General features: G+C 42.9%; 1 protein-coding gene across 1 annotated transcript; it reads right to left on the reverse strand.

The window, feature by feature from the left end:
- Positions 1–6,706: 6,706 nt before the first annotated feature.
- On the reverse strand, positions 6,707–20,077 carry rspo1 (R-spondin 1). The gene is made up of 5 exons (XM_083679537.1): positions 19,835–20,077; positions 17,273–17,464; positions 14,271–14,414; positions 12,952–13,161; positions 6,707–8,458 (listed from the first exon to the last, which is right to left on the reverse strand). The coding sequence occupies exons 1-5, from the start codon at positions 19,929–19,931 to the stop codon at positions 8,283–8,285; spliced, it is 819 nt and encodes a 272-aa protein (XP_083535663.1). The 5' UTR covers positions 19,932–20,077; the 3' UTR covers positions 6,707–8,282.
- Between the last annotated feature and the right edge of the window lie 318 nt (positions 20,078–20,395).

Raw genomic sequence — 20,395 nt, forward strand, 5'->3', positions numbered from 1 at the left:
GGGCTGTGGAGACAGGGAGGTTGGCTTATGGGAGTCCCTGGGCTTGTCTAGCCTCCTGTCTGTCTCCTGTCCCTTTAGTGAGCAGTGGTCACCCAGATCCACCCACTGAGCTCCAATCAAATACTGAGAAAGGGAGGGAGGGAGGGAGGGAGAGAGGGAGAGAGAGAGAGAGAGAGTTTAGTGAGTTGGAGGTACAGTAGTGCATGAGTGAAAGTTGGAGGCGATAACCAGTAACTTTGGAATTCGGTCCATCGAGTGGAAAAGGAATAATTATACGTTTGTCCCCCTCTATACAATACATGATTATGATATAAGCTTACTGGGAGACAAAAGACAGCGCTGTGTTGTAACCAGAGTTTTGGGGTGGGGAACAGTGAAATGGCATAAAAAGATGACCTTTAAGTATTATCTCAGTGGAACGTGGCACCAGACAGACATGATCTGGGAGTTGAACGGTTTTAAAACCAGGCTATGCATTCCAAGGGTTTACTCATAATCCCAAAGAGGCTCTCCTCTGGCCTGTGTCAGGGCTTGGTTTAGCCCGGGTGTCCACTTGACATAGTGCTACGGCTTAGAGTCCACCACAGTAATGTCTGCAGCATGAAACCTTAGCAGACGTGGGCTGACCCCAGGGTGTCAGAAGATAGGTCCTCCCTCTGTAACTCCTCATGCCACACTGACCAGTAACAGCACGTTTGCTAACAAATAAATGCATAGAAATGCAGCTTCTGTGCACTCACTGACTGGAAGAAAAACAATCATCAGGCTGCTGTGTGTCGAGTGAGACTGTGCAATATCTGTCCAGATCTGTGTGAATGCAGTACCACTGACTGATTTTGAAGTCGATGACAGTTGACCGGGATACCTGTAATTATTTCATCTAGCTATCATTTGTAAAAACACACTAGCATACTGTGGAGACCTGATTCCAATCACATACAGTGCGTACTGTACCAGAGAGGTTTCCGGGGGAGGTAAGTGTACAGTGTGCGAAGCTGTATGGAGAAAACACATGCGCCTGCATCCCAAACTGACACTCCCAGGCCTGATGTTTGATGGCAGAGGTTTGGAATCTGTGTCTGTGGCTTGGCCTGGCTCTCGTCCTCTCCATTCACTCCCGTCTGAGGTCAAGGAGTTGAGCTTCCTTGCGGATCTTTGGGGTTGGAGTGGGAAGCTCCCATACTGTCCTGTAATGAGCCCTCTCAGCTGGGAGACAAGGGATTGTTTTTCCAAAGGCAGCTATGGGTCCTGCCAAACCTCCAGACAACCCCTCTGTGTCTGGGGATGACTACAGTCTGACTGGTAACTATGACTCTCCTATCACGCTCTCCTATCAGTTACACTGGGAGACTTAGGGCTGAATCTGAACTTCAGATCTGCAGGCATAACCTGAATCTTAGCACACATCCATCATTTACACAATATTGGGACCTGATTTACAAAATAATATTAAAAGTGAGGATTCGGATTCGCTTGTAACAGGTTATTTAAGGTTCCTGATGCTATCATGTTGATCAACTATGTCAGTAGCAGCAAACAACTGGAAAAGGTCTGCAGCGGTAACCTACACAGTATCTGATAACATCTGGGAACTTGCTTTGAAGAAAAAAGGACAGTGTTCAATAAATAAGCCCAATCATTCCGGAACACTGCAAATGTGAAGCATACTGTATGAGAAAGAAATAGAACAATTAGAAATCTTCGGATTCCAGAATCAGTGACTCACAGAAGAGGCTTGTGGGTGAAGGCATTGGAACATTAAAAGGGTGTGAGCATTTCTCTGTTGCTGTCCAATGTCACTGGATTTCAAAGGGGCATTTCTTCTTCCCATACATTAAGCAGACTTAATGGTATGCATGGGTTTCCAAGTAAATGACCAATAAGTGAGAGTTTACAACAGCTTCTATCTAATTATGCGCCTTACCTTGTTAAACTTAGCTTAAAAATACTTTTGATGACCAAAATTAACCCATAAGGTTCTGACGCATTCTGCAGCATTAGGTTTTCCCCTGAGTAATACATGAATCAAATCAAGAGCCACAAGACTATGAACATGTTTATTGTGTCCTCCAGCATCAACAAACTAAGGTGTTTTGGGGAGGGAGTATGAAGTTGGTGCGTATATCACTTTTACATACAGCTTCAAATAGACTATATGGCTGTCCCATTGTCTTGACATGACAGTACATTGATCCTAGTAGAGTCACAGAGGTCTCCCCCTGTTTGATACAAATGATGACATCCCAGGTGAGGGTTTTTGTATGCTTTTGATGTCCATTTTCATTTTTACTCGGGATTCTACATTTTTAGCAGGATTAGTATAAAGAACAACCAGATAGGCATATAATCTATTTAACACATACAAGATGCCCTCATTCAAGCATGATATACTGACATAAAACGCTCACTCTCCAAAACACTCACACAGAGAATGATCCATATTGCCATGTGATCTGGAGAGGGGTCATCCTCAATTATGACCAGGCCTCAGGGTGGTCTTGTTGCCAAACAAGTTGTTGGCAAAAGAAACAGCCTCTCCACAAATAGAGAGAATACAATACATCCAAATGGTACTTAATCTTCTCCTGCTGTTATGTTTACCGTCTTGTGTGAGTGGTCTAAACCACAAAGAAACATACCGTTTTTCTACATTACATTATAAAAAAGCACTGTGGGTGGAAATATGGACAAGAGAGTATGTGTATCCAAAAGGGGTCATGAACATGTCGGTTTTATTTCAAGCTTTGAATAAGGCAATCTTAGTAGGCCTAGAGAGTATGGCCAGGTTGTTGGCATGAGCATGCATTATTCACTTGACTTGCTAAACATCTTATCTGTTTGTGAAACATAAAATGTGAATGATACATTTTATCAACATCCAAATATGATATGCAGTAAAACAAATGTTTCTATACCTGCGTGATTTAACTTATTCAGCATTGGAAAAGCCACCGTGTGGCAGTTTATTATAATGATTTCATAGGATGTGGCGCTCTCTTGTGGTTACATACTCAGCCAGGAACATATTTCTCAAGTACTGCATATCAGCAGGATCCAATTACATGAGCTACAATTCCAGAAAATAAATCACCTTGAAAGCCAACATATATTTTTTGGTATTTTAATTCTGTCAACAAATTATTTGAGAAACATCCAGATGTACAAAAGTTACATGTATAGGTCTACATTGACCCAATGAAATATATCTGTGTTACTATCACGCCTGGAGTAAGTCAGACAAGGACCCAAACACACAACTCAGTCAAAAATCTTGAATCAAAAATGTAGTCTTTACTTTCACAAGGGTACAGTTCACAGGTAGTCAGTCAGGTGAAAGGCATATACTTCAATAAAGGGAAGGCAAGGCAGGGTTCGGTACACAGGTATTCAGTTCAAAGAGAAGAACTATATATCCAATAAGGAGTGGGTAAAAAGGCAAAGTCAACACAAGTAGAACGCTGGGACGTAAAGACACAAAGCTACAATGACGAACTGGCACAGACACAGGGGAGCACACAGACTAAATACACAGGGAAGGATGATGAGGAGCAGGTCAAGCTCAATCACAGAGGCGGGAAACACACAAGGGCAGGTGGTGATGATGAGGAGCACAAAAACAGGAAACAAAAAATGAATAACATGAACTAAACATAAACAGAAAACTAAAACTAAAACTGAAACTAAACATAAACTAAGAAACAGGACGAGATGTGACAATAACCCCCCCAGCGATGGCACCTGACATCCTAGGCAGGTCAGGATGGGCTCGGTGAAACTCCTGGATGACTCCTCCTCAGGCCCGTACCCCTCCCAGTCCACCAGGTACTGCCGGCCATGCCCCTGACGATGAACAGCCAGGACCCGTTTAACCATGTACATCGGCCCTCCATCGATGAACCAGGGGGTGGGTGGGGGCCTGCAGGTGGGAACCAGGGGACTCTCCTTCACCGGCTTGACCCTGACCACATGGAAGGTGGGGTGAACCCTCAGGGATCTGGGAAGCCGCAGTCGCACTGCCACAGGATCAATCACCTTGGACACAGGGAAGGGACCCACAAACCGGGGAGCCAGCTTGCGTGACTGCCTGTTGTATACATTCCCCCAACAACGCCCCTTAGATATTTTTTCGCAAGGATTGTGACCATACCAAACATTTATTTTCTCATTAACTGAAAAAACGTTAACCATTTCTTTGGAAATTACACAGTTTCAGTCAAGACAGAATTAATTTCAACTAATGAATGAAATAATATGCTGTTTACCGAGGCCTATATCTTAATTGCTTTGTCTTGCTTTCATCAATAGCCACACTACAAGGATATTGAGCATAAGCATACATGCACAGACACACAGTAAGACATGACCATGACTTGGTAAATCTGTTTGTAATAAAACAATATTAAAGAATTAGGTAGTGCTGTTGGTAACCTCCAGAGGGTGCTATGTGCCTGGGTAATTTTCTTAATACAGAGTTACCTAGACTCGGCCCTCAGTGCTGAGCGTGATACAGTCGTGTTTTCTTGTAATTGTTTTTGAATTAGCCTACTGATAGTTCATACTTATAGGAGATATCCTTGATCATTATGTCTTAGGGTTTCTTACATGCAAAATACATACATGAAAAAGCATTGATCAATGCACTGTGTTGATGCAACACTTACCCTCTCTTCCCAAAGGGGGGCAGTACATGTAAAGCAATATGGGTACCATCAAGAAGTTTGGTTTCCAGTTTGAAACCATTTTACGTGACTCATCAACAATGAAGGCCAAGTTCTTCGTGTCTTTCTGTATGATATTGTTTGTCTCCACAAGTTGTGGATTTCCACCATATCTCTTGTAGTAATAGAAGCCTCCCTTTGAACATTCCCTTTGGCCCCTAGACGAGGCCCATCTCTCAGATCTAAAGCCATGAAACATACTGCTGTGCTCCAGAGATGGAAACCATGGATCAGTGCTGTCTCTGGGGGGAAGTCTCGGTGGGTTCATCTAAGGAGAGCTGGAAGCCACCCCCGCTGGATTTGCAAAGGCTTTGAATGGAGGACTGACATTGGTAATGGGTAATAACAGCGTAAACACTAATGTGCGCTGTTGGGAGTGCAGTGTGACGAGCTTAAGACTCCAGTAGCCTCATGTGCCCCCAACCCCCCTTTCACCCCCACTGGTGGCGGTGAAGATGATGTGATGAAGGGAGAAAGCGTCGAGTCCGTAAAGCCCAGCTGTCTCTGGTTCAGTCTCTGTTGGAACCAACCAGAGGCCTGATTGTCCAGTGAGCTGTGAGAAAAGAGAACTGAGAGAGGATGCACATCCTGGTGATTTGAAGGGGGTCGGTTGATCACGGAAGCTCTGAGCAGGGCCTCGTAGGGAAGACCGGTGCACGCAGGGGTTAGTGTACAGACACAGACGTCGGCATGACTGAGAGCTGCTTGCCCATGGTGGAGGTGTTTGTCTCGTAGAGATCTGTCCGAAAAGCCAAGTAAAAATAATGAGATCATCAAGTGTTTATGATCCTGGCAAAACAAGGGCAACCTTATACTCTGACGACTCACCATCAATTTCCCCCCTGGAAAGAGGTTGAGGGAGAGAGGAAAAAGAGTGGGAGCGTGAATGTGAGGGAGAGCTCCATCCCATGGAGCCGGGGTAAGAATTTATGGTCAGGAAGAGGGATGAAAGTGTAATTTACGGTCTACGCTCTACCGTTCCCCTGCCCTCCTCTTTGGTAATGAGAAACTGCTGTTTTTGTTGTAGGGGCGAATACCCTGGTAGACCCCCCCCCTGGCTATGACACATCATTAGTTTTTATTTCTGTCTCTGCTTTTACGGCACGCTACCCAGGCGCCAACGTTTGGCCAGCGCTCGATACCGCCACCCCAGTTACACCGGATGAGCCATACCACCTCCCAAGATGGCCTCCCAACGCTCAGACTGACAGCCGCGGAAGCCCACACTGTTTCCCCTAAATAACATCACCTGGATGAGCCAACCTACCCTAACATTCCAAGCGTTTGTCCCCATGCTTTGATGCAGAGATGGTGTTATAGGTATAGAGGATTGCCTCCATATGGCCATTATTATTACAATAGACACAGCTCTGAATATAACACCAACACAGCCTACTGTAGACTGTCATTATACACCCTGAGTCGTCATAAAGTGGGTCAATGATGGACAAACTATCGTGCTTCAAGAGATTCACGAAGAGAACTATGCCAGACTTTGTTGTCCGAATCATTTAATTGTAATACAATACTATGCATTGCGGTTGAGTTTATGCAGACTTTACATACAATTCTGGGCACTTCTTCATATCTGCAGCTGGAAAACACAAGTTGTGAATGAATGAGCGTGATTTTGTGATCTTAAACATCAGAGTATGATGTCAATGTAAATCCCATGAGCCTGTGAGAAGCAGTCGTATACTGTATGTGTCAAAGATGTGGTCCTCTGTGGCTCAGTTGGTAGAGCATGGCACTAACAATGCTTAGGTTGTGGGTTTGATTCCTGCTGGGACCATATATACTGAAATGTATGTATTCACTGCAATGTAAGTCACTTTTATGACACGTGTATGACACGTAAAGAGCATTGCGAGAGAAAGAAAATATCAAAAGGTAGAGAAGATTTGGACATTTCCAAAACAATAACCATTTCATCACACAGTAGACAAACAGAAATATGTAATAACTGAAATATGTAATGAATGTTTACTGCATCTGAATTTTATTTAGGCTTTCACAGAAGTAATAAGATATATCATAATGATACTAGTAATCGTTATGATTAATGACAAACTGACGCTGACATTTTCAGTATCACAATCCAAAATATGAATGCATATGTTACGTATACCTTCTCATGAAGCTAATATTTTGTGTAAAGCAAATAGACCCAGGGAAACCTAAACAAAAACATGTGACAATGATTGCTCAAAGATTAGTGTCAAATGGTACAAAAACAGAGTTGCAATGTGGTATCTTCAACCCCATGAGCCAGAATTTAGATCTAGTAGATGTATAACGCAATGATCCTATTCACTGATAAAGTTGTGCAGGACACTGAGGCTGTGCAATATTTCGGACCCTGTTGCAAACATACATAATTACTGAGCAGCTGTAGATGGTTTACATATAACCAGAGCCTTATTATTATTCCATATGGATGCTTTTGATATATAACTGTGCCTCTACAATGGTTTCTGTTGTTGCCACTATACAATTTCCCACTCTACCAGACGGATATAAACATACACGCACAAACATTGAGCTTCCATGTAGAAAGACATACAATATACAGACACAGCCACACAAATATACATACAGTCATAAGAGTGATCACTACTTTGCAAGACATTGCAGACATTTGTAAACATACAGGCACACGCACACACATACACAAACACTCAAACACACACCCACACCTGTTTTTTCATTCTTAACTTTCTGTGCAGAAGATAGTCTTCTTTTAACCAAAACTGTTTTATTTGAGATAAACTTAACTACCGGAAGGCTTTAAAATGGGTAAACTTAAAATAGCATCAGATCAGGATTTGAACTTAGCTCTGTCTCAGCTTCCGCTGCATTGCTTTTGGTTTGTTTTATAATGGGTGCTCTACAAACCAAAATATCTCTTCAAAATAAGTTTTTCCCCCTACAAACCACAAATTCCAGTGCCTTTCTTTTGTTTCATCATAAAATAAAATATAAAGAATCTTAATACTGTTCATTTTCTCTACACCACTTATAACGTCTCCTTGAAACAAACTGCTTGATACAGAACCTGTCACAAACTTGAAGCAGGCCGACAATGAAAAAGAGATAGTGATTAAAATTGAGATTTAAAAACATCAGGGATTCTAAAGGATTGTACATCCTTGATCAAAGTGAGGCCTCCAGCTCAAAATTCACCTATTCAGTGTCTTGCACAGTTCAGCCACTGGAGTCCTTAGTTAGTCTACGATAAACTTAGAAAGGGTTAAATGAAACATTTTGACCACAATATTCTGCGACGTGATTCACAATGTCCTGCACTGAAGGCTCACAGTGGAACAACCCTCCACAAGTCTCTCATAGTACCTCAGACGAAATGTACGAAATGTCTGTTCCTCGTTTATTGCAGCAATCCTCCAGTTCTCTTAGGGCATCTTCTAAAATGCGTAGCAGCATTAATCCTTTTCTTCATCAGTTTGACTTTGTCATGTCTTTGTCTCATCCTCTCTTAATGGTCAATGCAGGTGGCTTTGTGTCTGGACCTCTTGTGTCCCTCCACCCAGTCCACAATGAAGGGAGCTAGGTGACAGTGCTGGGCGTGAGGCTGGGGGCGGTGGTGGTCCGGGTTTGGGCCTTCCTCTTCTTTCCGCCCCCTCCTCTGCCACCTTCTTTGCTGCCTTCTTTGCCACCTTCTTTGACCTCACGGCCGCGGCCTCTGTTGTTCTCTTTGTCTTTGTCTCGCCCCTTCTTTTTGCCTGAATAGAAAAAAATAAAACAGATTCATACCCATGAGAACATCGTCAGAAGTTACATAACCCAGGAAACTACAGGACGTCTGGTTCAATCTTTTATAAAGCTGGTTTTGGTACACGTTAAGCACAGTATATTACAGCTATAATGAGGATATTATCTTAGGAGCTTGACTTTAGGAGTTGAGACTTACAAAATGTCTCAGTGGCATGAGAGTGGAAGATAAGGGCATTGTGTGGAATCGCTGCTCCTAGCAGGCCCTTTTAATACAGGCTAATCGTCGCTAAGCTTCAGACATGCAGCACAGGATCCAGAACCATTCATAAATGCCATCATGACGCAACGCAGGGCTGCACAGCGCTGACAGGCAACACACAGCAGCGCTCGGCGCACCATAACTACGGGCCGGAAAATAAAATTCAAGCCTTTGTGAGGAGCGCAGCCCCGAGCTGGACACGTCTTAACACTCACAGAGACAACGGCTGATGGAACATAATAATCCATGTAAACATTTGGAATCTGTTGAGGTGGACCTCCTCTTTCAACGAGCCCCTCTTTTTTTCTCACTCCCTTTCACTCCCTTTGCTGCTCTTGTATCTGGACTCCAACCTGTCACACATTTTAAGTGCATAATTGCTCTCTAAATACAAGACATCCATTCGTGGCGCTTTCCAGGCATTCTGGATGGAAAAACTGTTCAGGAGAGGATAACACAGACGAATCGACAGTGTTGAAGTGATGCAGTACAAGGGTGCCGAATGTCCTGTAGTGTACTGCATACATAGATTGTGGAACATACAGTATGAGCACCCATTGACATTCTATTGACATTGTTCTCTTTGATATAAATTGCACCAAACCACTAGCCCAATGAGATAAACATGTTGGACCTCCACTGATGGCCTGTATAAATGTGAGGGGTGGTTGGTATGGAAATGGGTGTTTGTGTCAGGTGTCAGACGATGACTGTTTATGCAGTGCTGATGAGCACCTCCACGACGGGGGGAAACTGGGCAGTTCTGCTGAAGGATGTTTGCTATGAACTTTGTGTTGAGAGTCTCAGCGTTCCCTGGAAACAGAGTCAACATTCACTAAGGAGCTGGAGAGCGTTTGCTGTGCAGTCGACAATAGAGGGCTTATGATCCCCACTTGTTTGTCTGGTGTTGTGCCTCTTGTGACTATTTCCCGATCAAATGCCTTTAATTAGGGTTGTTTAGAAAGCCATTTGTTTGTTAAGGGATAGTTCATTACTGTACCACATTACGAAATCACATATTTGAGTCAATGAACCCTAAATGAACATGTTTGAAATGTCATGCCTGAATAATGTCAGTAATTTAAATCCTCTTTTCTAGTAATTTAAATCCTCTTTACTCTTCATAGAGTCTTTTCTATGAATTTAGGATGATTTGGACATAGCATGTCAAATATGCTAATTTAGGGTGCATTGACTTCAATTGTTTGTTTTGTTGAAAATACTAACAGTTAGCGGTTAGTGACAATGCCCAGATAAACAGAACAAAAGTGTGGACTGAAGTCTGTCCTTGTCCATAGACTCCTTTCAGGGTAAGGAACCAAATATGTGAATTTTTAAATTTGGGTGAACTATCCCTTTAAGTTTGCTTCTGGACCAGCAAAAACAACAATGTATTTTGGTAAACCAATGAAAATCCTAGTTTGGCAGTACTATATCAAACATATTTGACTTGGCGTTCATATTTTGATAAAGAGAGGCCCTGAAACAAAATGAGTTTCAATTAGCATTCCTATAATTTACTTAACGAGGACCTGGCAGGATTGCAGGTGCAGTTGCTTTTCCTCGGCTCAGTGGAAAACAGAAGGCAGACCCAATACAGTAGCTCACTAATGGGGAGTAGATGAAGTTACTTTTCGAAAGACACAAGGGCCAAACTCATTAAAGCATCCGTCACTGTTGGGACCAATTGGCCAATTGGCTCCTGACTTTGGACAGAATCACATTGATAGACCTGATGGGTGCAAAACATGCTTTGTATGCATGAGTTACCTTGAATAAATAAACACCTTTGAGAGTTACTGTATTTCTCCCACTAATGAAAAGAATGGATGACATTTGAAGAATAATTTTCTTCTGTTTATACTGGTGTTTATTGAGAACCTGTGGACTTAAGGGCCCTTCCACACACTGTGAGCATGGCAGGACCTAAGCTGATGTGCTCACTGTGTAAGGACTTTAAGCCCTCTGAAGAACCACTAATAGAGTAAATGGGGGACTCCATCAATTTATGACAGTCATGATTGCAGCTCCACTTCATCCAAACTAAACACTGTTGCCTAACAAAGGCAATCACACATTTAGCAAAATCGGTTTTCGTGCGAACTCATTTATAAAGCTACAGGAAGGAAAAAGAGAGAGCGTGGCCAGATCAACACAAAGCGTGAGATCTGCAGACCAGTAAATCACTAGTGTTATACAAGAACTGCCCCCTGTGTTTTTTACAGCTGCCCTGTCGGCCAACTCTTGCAGATGTATTTGCAGCCTCGTTAATTAAGCACATGGCACGTTTACGCGCATGAAAAAAAAGGATCATAATACCCATCACCTATGAGTTCATTCACATGAGAAGAACATTAGTTATTACGCACTTTGGCGGGAGAGCAATATTTATTTCCAAAATGGCTTAAAGGCCTACTCCCTCAGAAAACAAGAAGAAGCTAACAGCTAACATTTGTCAAAGTCAGACTGTGATATATTTCACAACCCATGAGGCGATATATGTCTCAATTTCCCTCGGCAAGAGTCAGGTGACTTCTCACATGTCGTACACTGTCGTTCTAAGATGGCCTCCCCTCTTCCCTTTCTCTTCCCAACACAACAGCTCTACGTTTAGAAAATTGGCAGGCGGCATAGCACTTTTATGGGGCAGTTTATAATATTTCACCGTTAATTATTCTTTTGAATCCGTGGTGGAAATTCTTTCCAGGATACAGGCGTCACGCAATGTAAATTTGCCTCTCATTTCTCCAACAGAGCTGTCATTCCCTGTCCAGCGTGGAGCCCGCTTCCCTGAAGAATTACAAGCAGGCCACACACTCCTTTAGCCTTCTTCCCTCTAGAGATACAGAATGCTTCTGGACAAATCTCAAAAGACCCTATTCCTCATAGCGCACAGGGAGTAGGGTGTCATTTGACACACAACCTCTGTGTGTGTGTGTGTGTGTGTGTGTGGTGTGTGTGTGTGTGTGTGTGTCTGTGTGTGTGTGTGTGTGTGTGTGTGTGTGTGTCTGTGTGTGTCTGTGTGTGTGTGTGTGTGTTTGATTTCAGGTGTGTGATCTGTTACATAGTGCCCCATTATAAATACAAACAATAGAACAATGGGTTAAACTGACATTTGCTAAGATGTTACTCAATAATGCAGCAGGGTTGAAACCCCTTAAGCGTGCCATCCTCCCATAACGTTTTGGACTATTGCTTGTTTACTGCACACTAAGTTCTTGTAAATAAGTAGGAGCTTCCAACTTTGGTTCATGACATGTATTAATAAGACAATTAAATATAAGCATGGATAAAAATCTGTGATTCACAATGTACAAAACTACCCCTCTAAAATCAAACCACAGAGTTAGAGTCAAACCTTCTCTGCTCTTTATTGGGTCTACCTAAGTATCCCAACATTCTGGTCAATTAAGTTTTACCTGGTCTTTTTTATTTCTTCTTCATAAAATATCTGAAATAATTCAAACAAACTGATCACAGCGGAGATCTTTGGATTCTCGGCTTCTCAAATAAACTCTCCCAATAACAGGCCAGATTAATCTGCTTCGGCTACAAAAGTGTTCAGCGCGGGGCGTGGGCCAAAGAACATTGCAATGCAGCTAATTAGCTGGTCTGAGCGGGAACACGCCATTATCAATGGTGATGTTACCGGGCAGAATTCAGCTTTAGAACACACGCCAGCTCTAAAACAAGCTGTATGACTGATAAGAAGACTTAGAGCAAACATGTCAGAGCCATGTAAACCTCACGCCTCAGCGAGCTTCAAAACAAACAGTCCCCCCAACTCTGATCTAGGTTCCAATATCGCAGTACATGGCACACTCCCATCCACTCGGCTTGCTTGGGTCCCTGAGCGTTTGTTTATATGGCTTGCAGCCGTAGACTCAGTGTCCTTCTGTGAGTCAAACAAACCATACCCAATCATCACGGATTGAGTTGTGTCGAAGTCGTGTAGGGTTCTGGTGGTGTTGAGTCATAGCTTATGGTTAATCATTCATAATGTTGACTAGAAAAGTCTTCTATAGAGCGGAGAGTTTGTCCCTTCTCTAGTAAGTGTAGCATCAGCTAATCACATTGGCAGTGCTGTTATGTTTCGTGATCAGAGAGTGAGGCAGTTATCCCTTTCTAATCGTTCAGCCTCTTATTGAGTTTCCTGTTATTGTATGTATTACCCTCTTTCTTTTTATCATCTCTTTTTCTCTTTTCTCATTTTCAACTGTTAAGGATGTTGTCAAGTCTTACCTCCTTTCCCACAGGAGGTCTTCTGAACTGTGCAGTTCTGTTTCTCCGTCTGTGAAGTGCATGGTCGCGAGGCCACCGAGACAGAGAAGGTGTCAGGGCTGGGGGGCTGGACGGGTTCTCGCACCCTGGTCTGTGAGCCTTTCTTGAAGCCACACGTTTTGTTCTTCTTCATACAAGGACCCCATGGGCTCCATTCACCCAGCTCACACTCTACATTTGGGATACAAGACAGGGGACAGAGATGAAAGACTGTCACTTAAATGCACAAACAAGCCACTTACTTTAACCCACAAGCAACAAACCCTTGGTACTGTAAAATCTGCTGGATTTATTGCTTTAGTTTTCAACATTGTCTTATGTGGCAGTAAGAGAGAAATGCAGTAAAAACTAATCTCCCACAAATCAGACATCACTCATTTTTTTCTCAGCTTCTCAGGCTCAAAGCCTGTTTTCAGTACAGTTTATCTGGAGCGCTCAACTGTGTTAGTCCAGCGACATGCTGTTGAGCTTAAGTCATGACTCCATCTGTCAAGAGCTGTTTCCAATCCTGAGGAGAATTTCAACTGTTCTTTTTTGGGGGGAAAATATTTGGACTTTTTTGAGAAAGGATGGGGAGTTGGAAGCGAACTTGATACTGCCAAAAACAATGACTGGAAAATTAGAAAATACATGATAAGAGGTGCTGGAATGGCCGTTTGGTGAAGGTAAGGGAGCAGGGGCAATGCCAAAATGTCACCCTGGGGGTTGAGGCTCCCCTCTGCTCTCAGGAGCCAAGAGGCTTGAGCCAGAGCAGTCTCCCAGAGTAATACTATTAGCGCTGTGTTTGCTTACTTATGACAGAAATATTTCTTAGAGTAATCTATAAAAGCCTTATCATCCAGCGGGCCTCCCTCCAAAGTTCAGCTCTCCACTGATTGAGAAACAGTACAAAAGAAGAGAAAGAAACAGAGGGGAAAAACACAATAGAACACATGGTGTTGAAGTGTTGAACTTTTTCATTTCAGGCAGTATTATTCAGACAGGCAGAACATACTTGGCCGCTGATGGTTGAAGTGTATTTAGTTTATCATATCAGATGGGTAAAGGTGAAAATATCATGCATGTTATGGGTAAAATATGAGGCCTACACCTGAGATATATTTAAAATCTTGTGACAGAGACAACTAGTATCCTCACAAGTTCATTGAATTTGAGAGGTTTAGCCCACACAGCTCATTCTATAGTTCTAGTTCATTATGAACTTCATGGTCAGTCGTGAGTGAAGTTGTGGCCGGGGCCAAAAGTGAGTGGTGAGGGGTAAGAGGTGAGAGGTCACTCACCTACACATTCCATGGTCCCATTGGTGGTGCTGAGGCCTTCAGGGCAGCTGACGTAACATCGCCCTCTGTGTGAATATAAGCCCTCCTTACATTTTGTGCAAAAATTTCGATTGAAACACGCCTCACAATTCTCTATTTTACATTCTGAAAGGAAGAGGGGAAACATAAACAAACATTAGTTAAAGAATGGGGAAAACTAAAGCACAGGTTCAGTTCAGTCTGTGCTCACATTCATGCTGATGCTCATCAACTGCAGTTCATTGGAAGACATGTACAGTGCAGTGTGCATTATCTATAACACGTCATTCTTCATTTTCCTAGCTGCAAGCTTTTGTAGACATTCTAATGTATTGATATCGTATTTTAAAATGTGGTTTACAATACAGACACACTAACTAAAGTACTCTTTCTAAAGGTACGTTCTTAAGTACTCCGTTCTAAAGTGTGCTATTCTTTCTTACATTTACGGCACTAAGGGATTGATTACCTCAGGGAGGACAAGAACGCTGCTTGAGTTCTATTGCCTCTGAGAGATTTATCAGTCATAAAACAATGGGAGAGACTATTCTAGGATTTTCACCACCAACATCATCTCTTAAAAGCATATGCATTCCAGCCCCATATGTCTTTGGAAAGCTGGTGTGAACGAGCCCAGGGCAAGAGTTCAGTACGTCAACGGATTTCAAGAGGTCTCCACGCACCTCCGCCTCATTAAAATCTCAGCGTTCCCAGTCAAACAAACACCTACTTTAAATTGGGGGTAATTATGGGTGAGGGAGAATGAAAAACAGACACCTTTAAAGGACTGCCAAAAGACCTCATTCTCATCCCTAAACACCCCTTTTCCATGATTATCATTATATAATTCTGAAATAACATTTCTCTATCAAAGAGTAGAAACAGAGGCAATGAGCAAAAGTACAAATATTCAATCATACTCTTCAGTCTTAGGGTGGGAATATCCAGTCACAAAATGCGATATACCGGTAGTTACCTTTCACATGCACAACTAAAGCATGTCTAGCCTGCTGGCCTCTTGCCAGGATCAGGGAATGAGCTCCAGCGTATCCTCACTGGGGTTTTAATGTTCTAACCTCTGCTCTCAATTATTACTTTAAGCTCTTGACAGCTAAATGTGACGTGAGTAATGTTTGGAGCAAAAAATGTAGCTCAACCATTTACAAACGCAGCTTTAATGTAAGACAAATGTTGCTAACAAGACATATTGAGGATTTGGAGAGGACTCAAATGCTAGCAGCTGATTGGATAATAACAGCAGGGTAGCCACAGAGGGGCTTAAACAGGATGTTGAGGAGAAAAACCAGCATGCACTGCAAACTTTCAGGGTACAGTATCCAATTAATTTCAAGTGACACTGGATCAGTTGATGGACAAACATGTGGGGATTCTGGTGAGCCAGAACATTAGTTGTGATCCAAATTAAACTGTTCTCCCAGTACTTTCTTCCTGAGCACATAGCAGGCAGCCTCATGGGTTTAAGTTTATGCTAACATAAAACATTTACCCAGGATATTCAAACATAAACACTATATGGGGCCTAAGTTCCTGTCAGGCAGACTAGGGTCAGAATGTTGCAGATTAAACGATGAAGGACCCTATGGTCAGTTGATCATATTCTATAATGTGATTTAATGTTTAAACAAAAACTACTGTGCAATGAGTAATGTCACTGACTTTATGTGAGTAATGGCTGATTGCTTTTTCTGTTGAATAAGGCTCTGTATCTGCTCCAGTCATTGGAATAAAACGTTATCACACAAAACAGCCCAGAACATCTGCTGATTTACAATAAGGTATCCTAAGGCATTTGGACAGTTATTGCTATTCCGGGAGGAGCTGTGTAAATCTGAATGGTATCTAATCTTCATCTCAATATAAGGGCTGTAAAATACAGGGTTAAACAGGAGGGCAACGCTGTTGTCAAGTGGTTCTGCCGTGTGAGAGGAGACTCCTTGCAAATCAACCTGGGCTCCATGTGTGCTCCTGTTAAAAAACAAACAGTATCTTGTGACTGGTAATAGGGAAAACTGAGAAGCAATTTCCTCAACCATTCTACATTAGGTTCAACAGTTGTGTTATGCTATGGGTTTACCTGTTATGAGGTTTGTGGTAGAGAAAAACATAACAGAAACATCTGTGGGGTATTATGTGATGTTGCAACAGGGTATCAAACAAAATAACTTCCATAAAAAAAACAGACTGCCTTATTCTTCCTGTAACAAATTATAATGACTACAAGCTGTTGCAATCTCTAATTGCTTATCGAATTACGCACTTGCCTCAAAAATGGATGATTGATATCATTTACCATTGGATGAACACATAAATAGACCATAGGGTCTAGTAGATGATCTATCCTCAATTCACACAAACTGAATAACTCTGTTCTATTCAGAAAACAGTCGATTTTGTCTGAAATAGAGGGCAAAATGAAAATGAACATGGACTGTGAACTAGCATGAATCCTGTGCTTGCCAGCCAAATAAAAAAAAACATAGACATCCTTGCAAAAACAGACAAACAACAGTGAATTAGAAAATGTTTTTGTTTGGATTTTCTTTCAATCCGGTTTTCCGCCCACAAGTAAGAGAAAACAGACCACGAGCTGGGTCTGTGTGCCACCAGATCCAAAATGGAGGATTTTCTCAATACAGTTCTATAAATGTACTGTATTCCATCCCTCTTCCACCCCACCACTCTCAAGCTGTCTGAGCGTAGCTGCAACGTGACTACAATATTCCTGCAATATAATAATAAAAGTCTTATTTCCAGCATGACCTGTTCCATTTGCTAGTCTTTATTTGGGTGTTTTATGTCACCACGGTGCCACTGGCCATGTGGTAGAGACAGAAAACAACTCCTTCATCACATAGTTTGGCAGCTTAATAGGCTACTCTCCAAGTGGTCACCTGTACACCCATACAACATAGTATTGACATCCATTGTGTTAAAAAAAAAAGAAGAAGAGAATCCAAACTCACGGGTGCATCTGTTGGTATCCGGGTTTCGCATGCCAAAATAGCCCACGGGGCAGGAGGCGAGGCACACCCCTATCTGGCGGATATCATTGCGCTCCAGGAGGATGAAGAGTTTGGGCCTACATTTGAGACAGCCGTTGTATTCAGAGCATCGCTCACAGCCACTGGAGCAAGATGGCGGCCCCTCAGTGCTAACTGTGGAAAGATAGGAAAATGAGAAAGAGAGAGAGAGAGACATTAAAAACAAACATGGGGTACTGTCAACACAAATAGAACACATCTTCAGCGTGATATCAAAGTTTATTGAGAAAATAAAGAGCAGCTGTCAGATTCAGATTCTGCAGGATCTGTGAGAAAAACACTGGACTTTTTTTTATGTTTTTCAGCACATAGTCATAAACCTGGCAGCGGTTTATCTCCTAACTAGCAGGGGTTAATGTTTGCAGCTAATCTAACCAGAGGCCATGCCAAACATATTTGTTTGAACAGTTTCTCACTGTTTACTTGAAACTGCTCGCCGGAGATCCTAAACAGATTTTCGTTGGAGAAGCCCGGGTGTTTGGGACTGACAGCCCGCGATGGCAGCTTCCAAATCAGGCACTGACATCACACAGGGACCCCCCCTGGGGTCAACGAACAGTGACTTGGGCATTGGGATCTAGCCAGTCACCAAAGAGCACAGCCAAAGGGAAAATGTGCACAAACCCTCTCCTTACGCTTCTGTACAGAGCAGAACACAGCCTCCACTAAAGTATCAGCCCACAGAACTGAACAGAACTCAGTGACCCACAAAACTGGAAAGGCACCACATCCACATTTGCTCTCATCCCCCATGTAAGCCCATGATCATACTTTATATACTGTGTACAGACGAGTGATTTAAATTATTGCTTGGAAAAGTGTGTCAAAGTGCACATCCTGTTTCTAGGGGACGCTTGGTGCCGAAACTGCGGTCATCAGAGTTGATTTACAGTCCTATGTGGTATCAGCTCTAAATATATACACACTCTCATGGCAATCAATCTGCCGGCCTGTCTCCCGGAGATAAGTCGGATGGTAAAAGCATTAAAAAATGTTCTCCTGCGAATCGATTACAACATGCCTGAGTCATGGTAACTTGACATTATGGGATGCAGCGAAATAATAGCTGTTACAGCCAGGTCCTTATCACTGCTAATAATGATAAGAGTAATAATCAGACAGTGTAATATTTAACCACAGGTGACAAGGTGTTTGTGTTTGTTGGGGGGGGGGGGGGGGGGACTCAACTGGGAATGTCATGTAATGACAGTTTCTGACCCTAACTGATAGAAGGTTCATCTGTTGGAACGTGAGTTTTGTGGCAATACGAGTTTCTCTCTCCTCTGGTTGTGAGATGTGTTTGATATTGTTGCAGAGAGCATGCAGAGATATGAAGCCCTTAAAGCAGGAACAACACATCTATTAATCTATTAATATGGTAGAGGGTGAAATACAGGGATGATAAGATGAACATATTATAGTATATTCATCTATCCTCTGCTGTATATCATCTATCAAATCTTTGATATATCTATCAACTTTCTATCCACATCTACTGTATATCAGCAGCTTCATTCATTCATTGCAGAGCTTGAGCGTCTCATTTCTGGAACCCACAAGACAACGAATACGTAATCAATATTGAAAAACACATACACCCCTAAATAAGACCATAGGACCATAGAGGGTTAATTGGACCATAAGGTAAATTAACTGCAGAAACTTGCTCCATAAGGTAAAAGACCCAAGCTGTCGGTCAATCTCACAATGTGCCTCAGCCTCTCTAGATGGCGCTCCAACATATTCCACACAACCTAAGCACTACTGCCCTAAATGTAAAGAACCTTGACAAAATCATGACAACATTTAAAAAATGTTTAGAAACCATGGCAAGACATCATAATGTAGAAATATAAATATGAAAAGGGAGAGGGGATGCTATGCTATAACCCAAACAAGACGTTTACAGAAATCTGAGGTGCCTACTGCATTTCCAATTTGTTTTGTAGCCCTGAGACAAACATATATCGCTAAAACCAAGCTGGGTTTACTTGAAATCCTGACCTCTCCTGACTGCTGAGGTAGGGTTCAAGGCCGGCATCCCCTGAAAGCTCTTCTTATGGAGAATGCATTGTCTTAAAACCAGCAATAACACTTGCACTGAGATTCACCCCAGTCGCAGGAACGTGGTCCAACCAAGAGCTGAATAGCGTCAGATACTCATTCTGCTAGCGCCTAGGCAAGAGCTGAGGTGATGAAGCTCCACTGTGCAGAGGGTGAATCTGTCTAAAACCTAACTATAAACATATTTAATACCTCAACATAAATCAGGAGAGGCATCACCATAAAAAGAGGATGAAAAAATGAACAACATGTAATCTTTACTGCGGCCGTAAAATGTTTATACAAAAAGCACCAGTGTATCAAGTGGTGGCAACAGACCACAGTATGTAAACACTGGAGAATAAGAGATGGAGAGAGAAAGAGAGAGAGAAAGAGAGGGAGATAAGGAGAGGACAGAATCTGGAGATTTGGGGAACTCACTCCGTCTCTGCCTCCGTCCCTTGGATAGCTTGAAGCCGTCGCTGTGACCCATGGAGCCGAGGAAGACCATCGCCATCGCCACCAGTCCCAGCTGCATAGTCCCTGCTGCCCGGTCACGCGGGGTCCCCCCTGCAGGCAGACAGATCAGGCGGGGGGCCCCCTTCCACTCTGTGACAGGTGGATAACGCTGCTGCTGCGCCTCCCTGCTGATTCCCTCTGTCTGCTACTGCTCCCCTGGGTCTCTCTCTCTCTCTCTCTCTCTCTCTCTCTCTCTCTCTCTCTCTCCTCTCTCTCTCTCTCTCTCTCTCCCTCTCTCTCTCTCTCTCTCTATTGGCTGCCGCGACTCCCTTCAGCAGAGAAGGATGATGCTGCGACTGCAAGTCCAAACATGCCCAGGGCACAAGCCATAACAGTGGTGGTGGTGGTGGGGGTGGTGGTGGTGGTGGTGGTGGTGGTGGTGGTGGTGGGGGGGGTGTTGATGGTGTATAGTAGAGGAGAGGAGAGGAGAGTTTGCCACTTTAGTCGGTTCAACCCATGAAGCTCGCGGCGGGCTAGCTAGGA

The sequence above is a fragment of the Argentina silus genome (genome assembly GCF_951799395.1).
Source record: "Argentina silus genome assembly, chromosome: 10".
Classification (NCBI taxonomy): domain Eukaryota; kingdom Metazoa; phylum Chordata; class Actinopteri; order Argentiniformes; family Argentinidae; genus Argentina; species Argentina silus.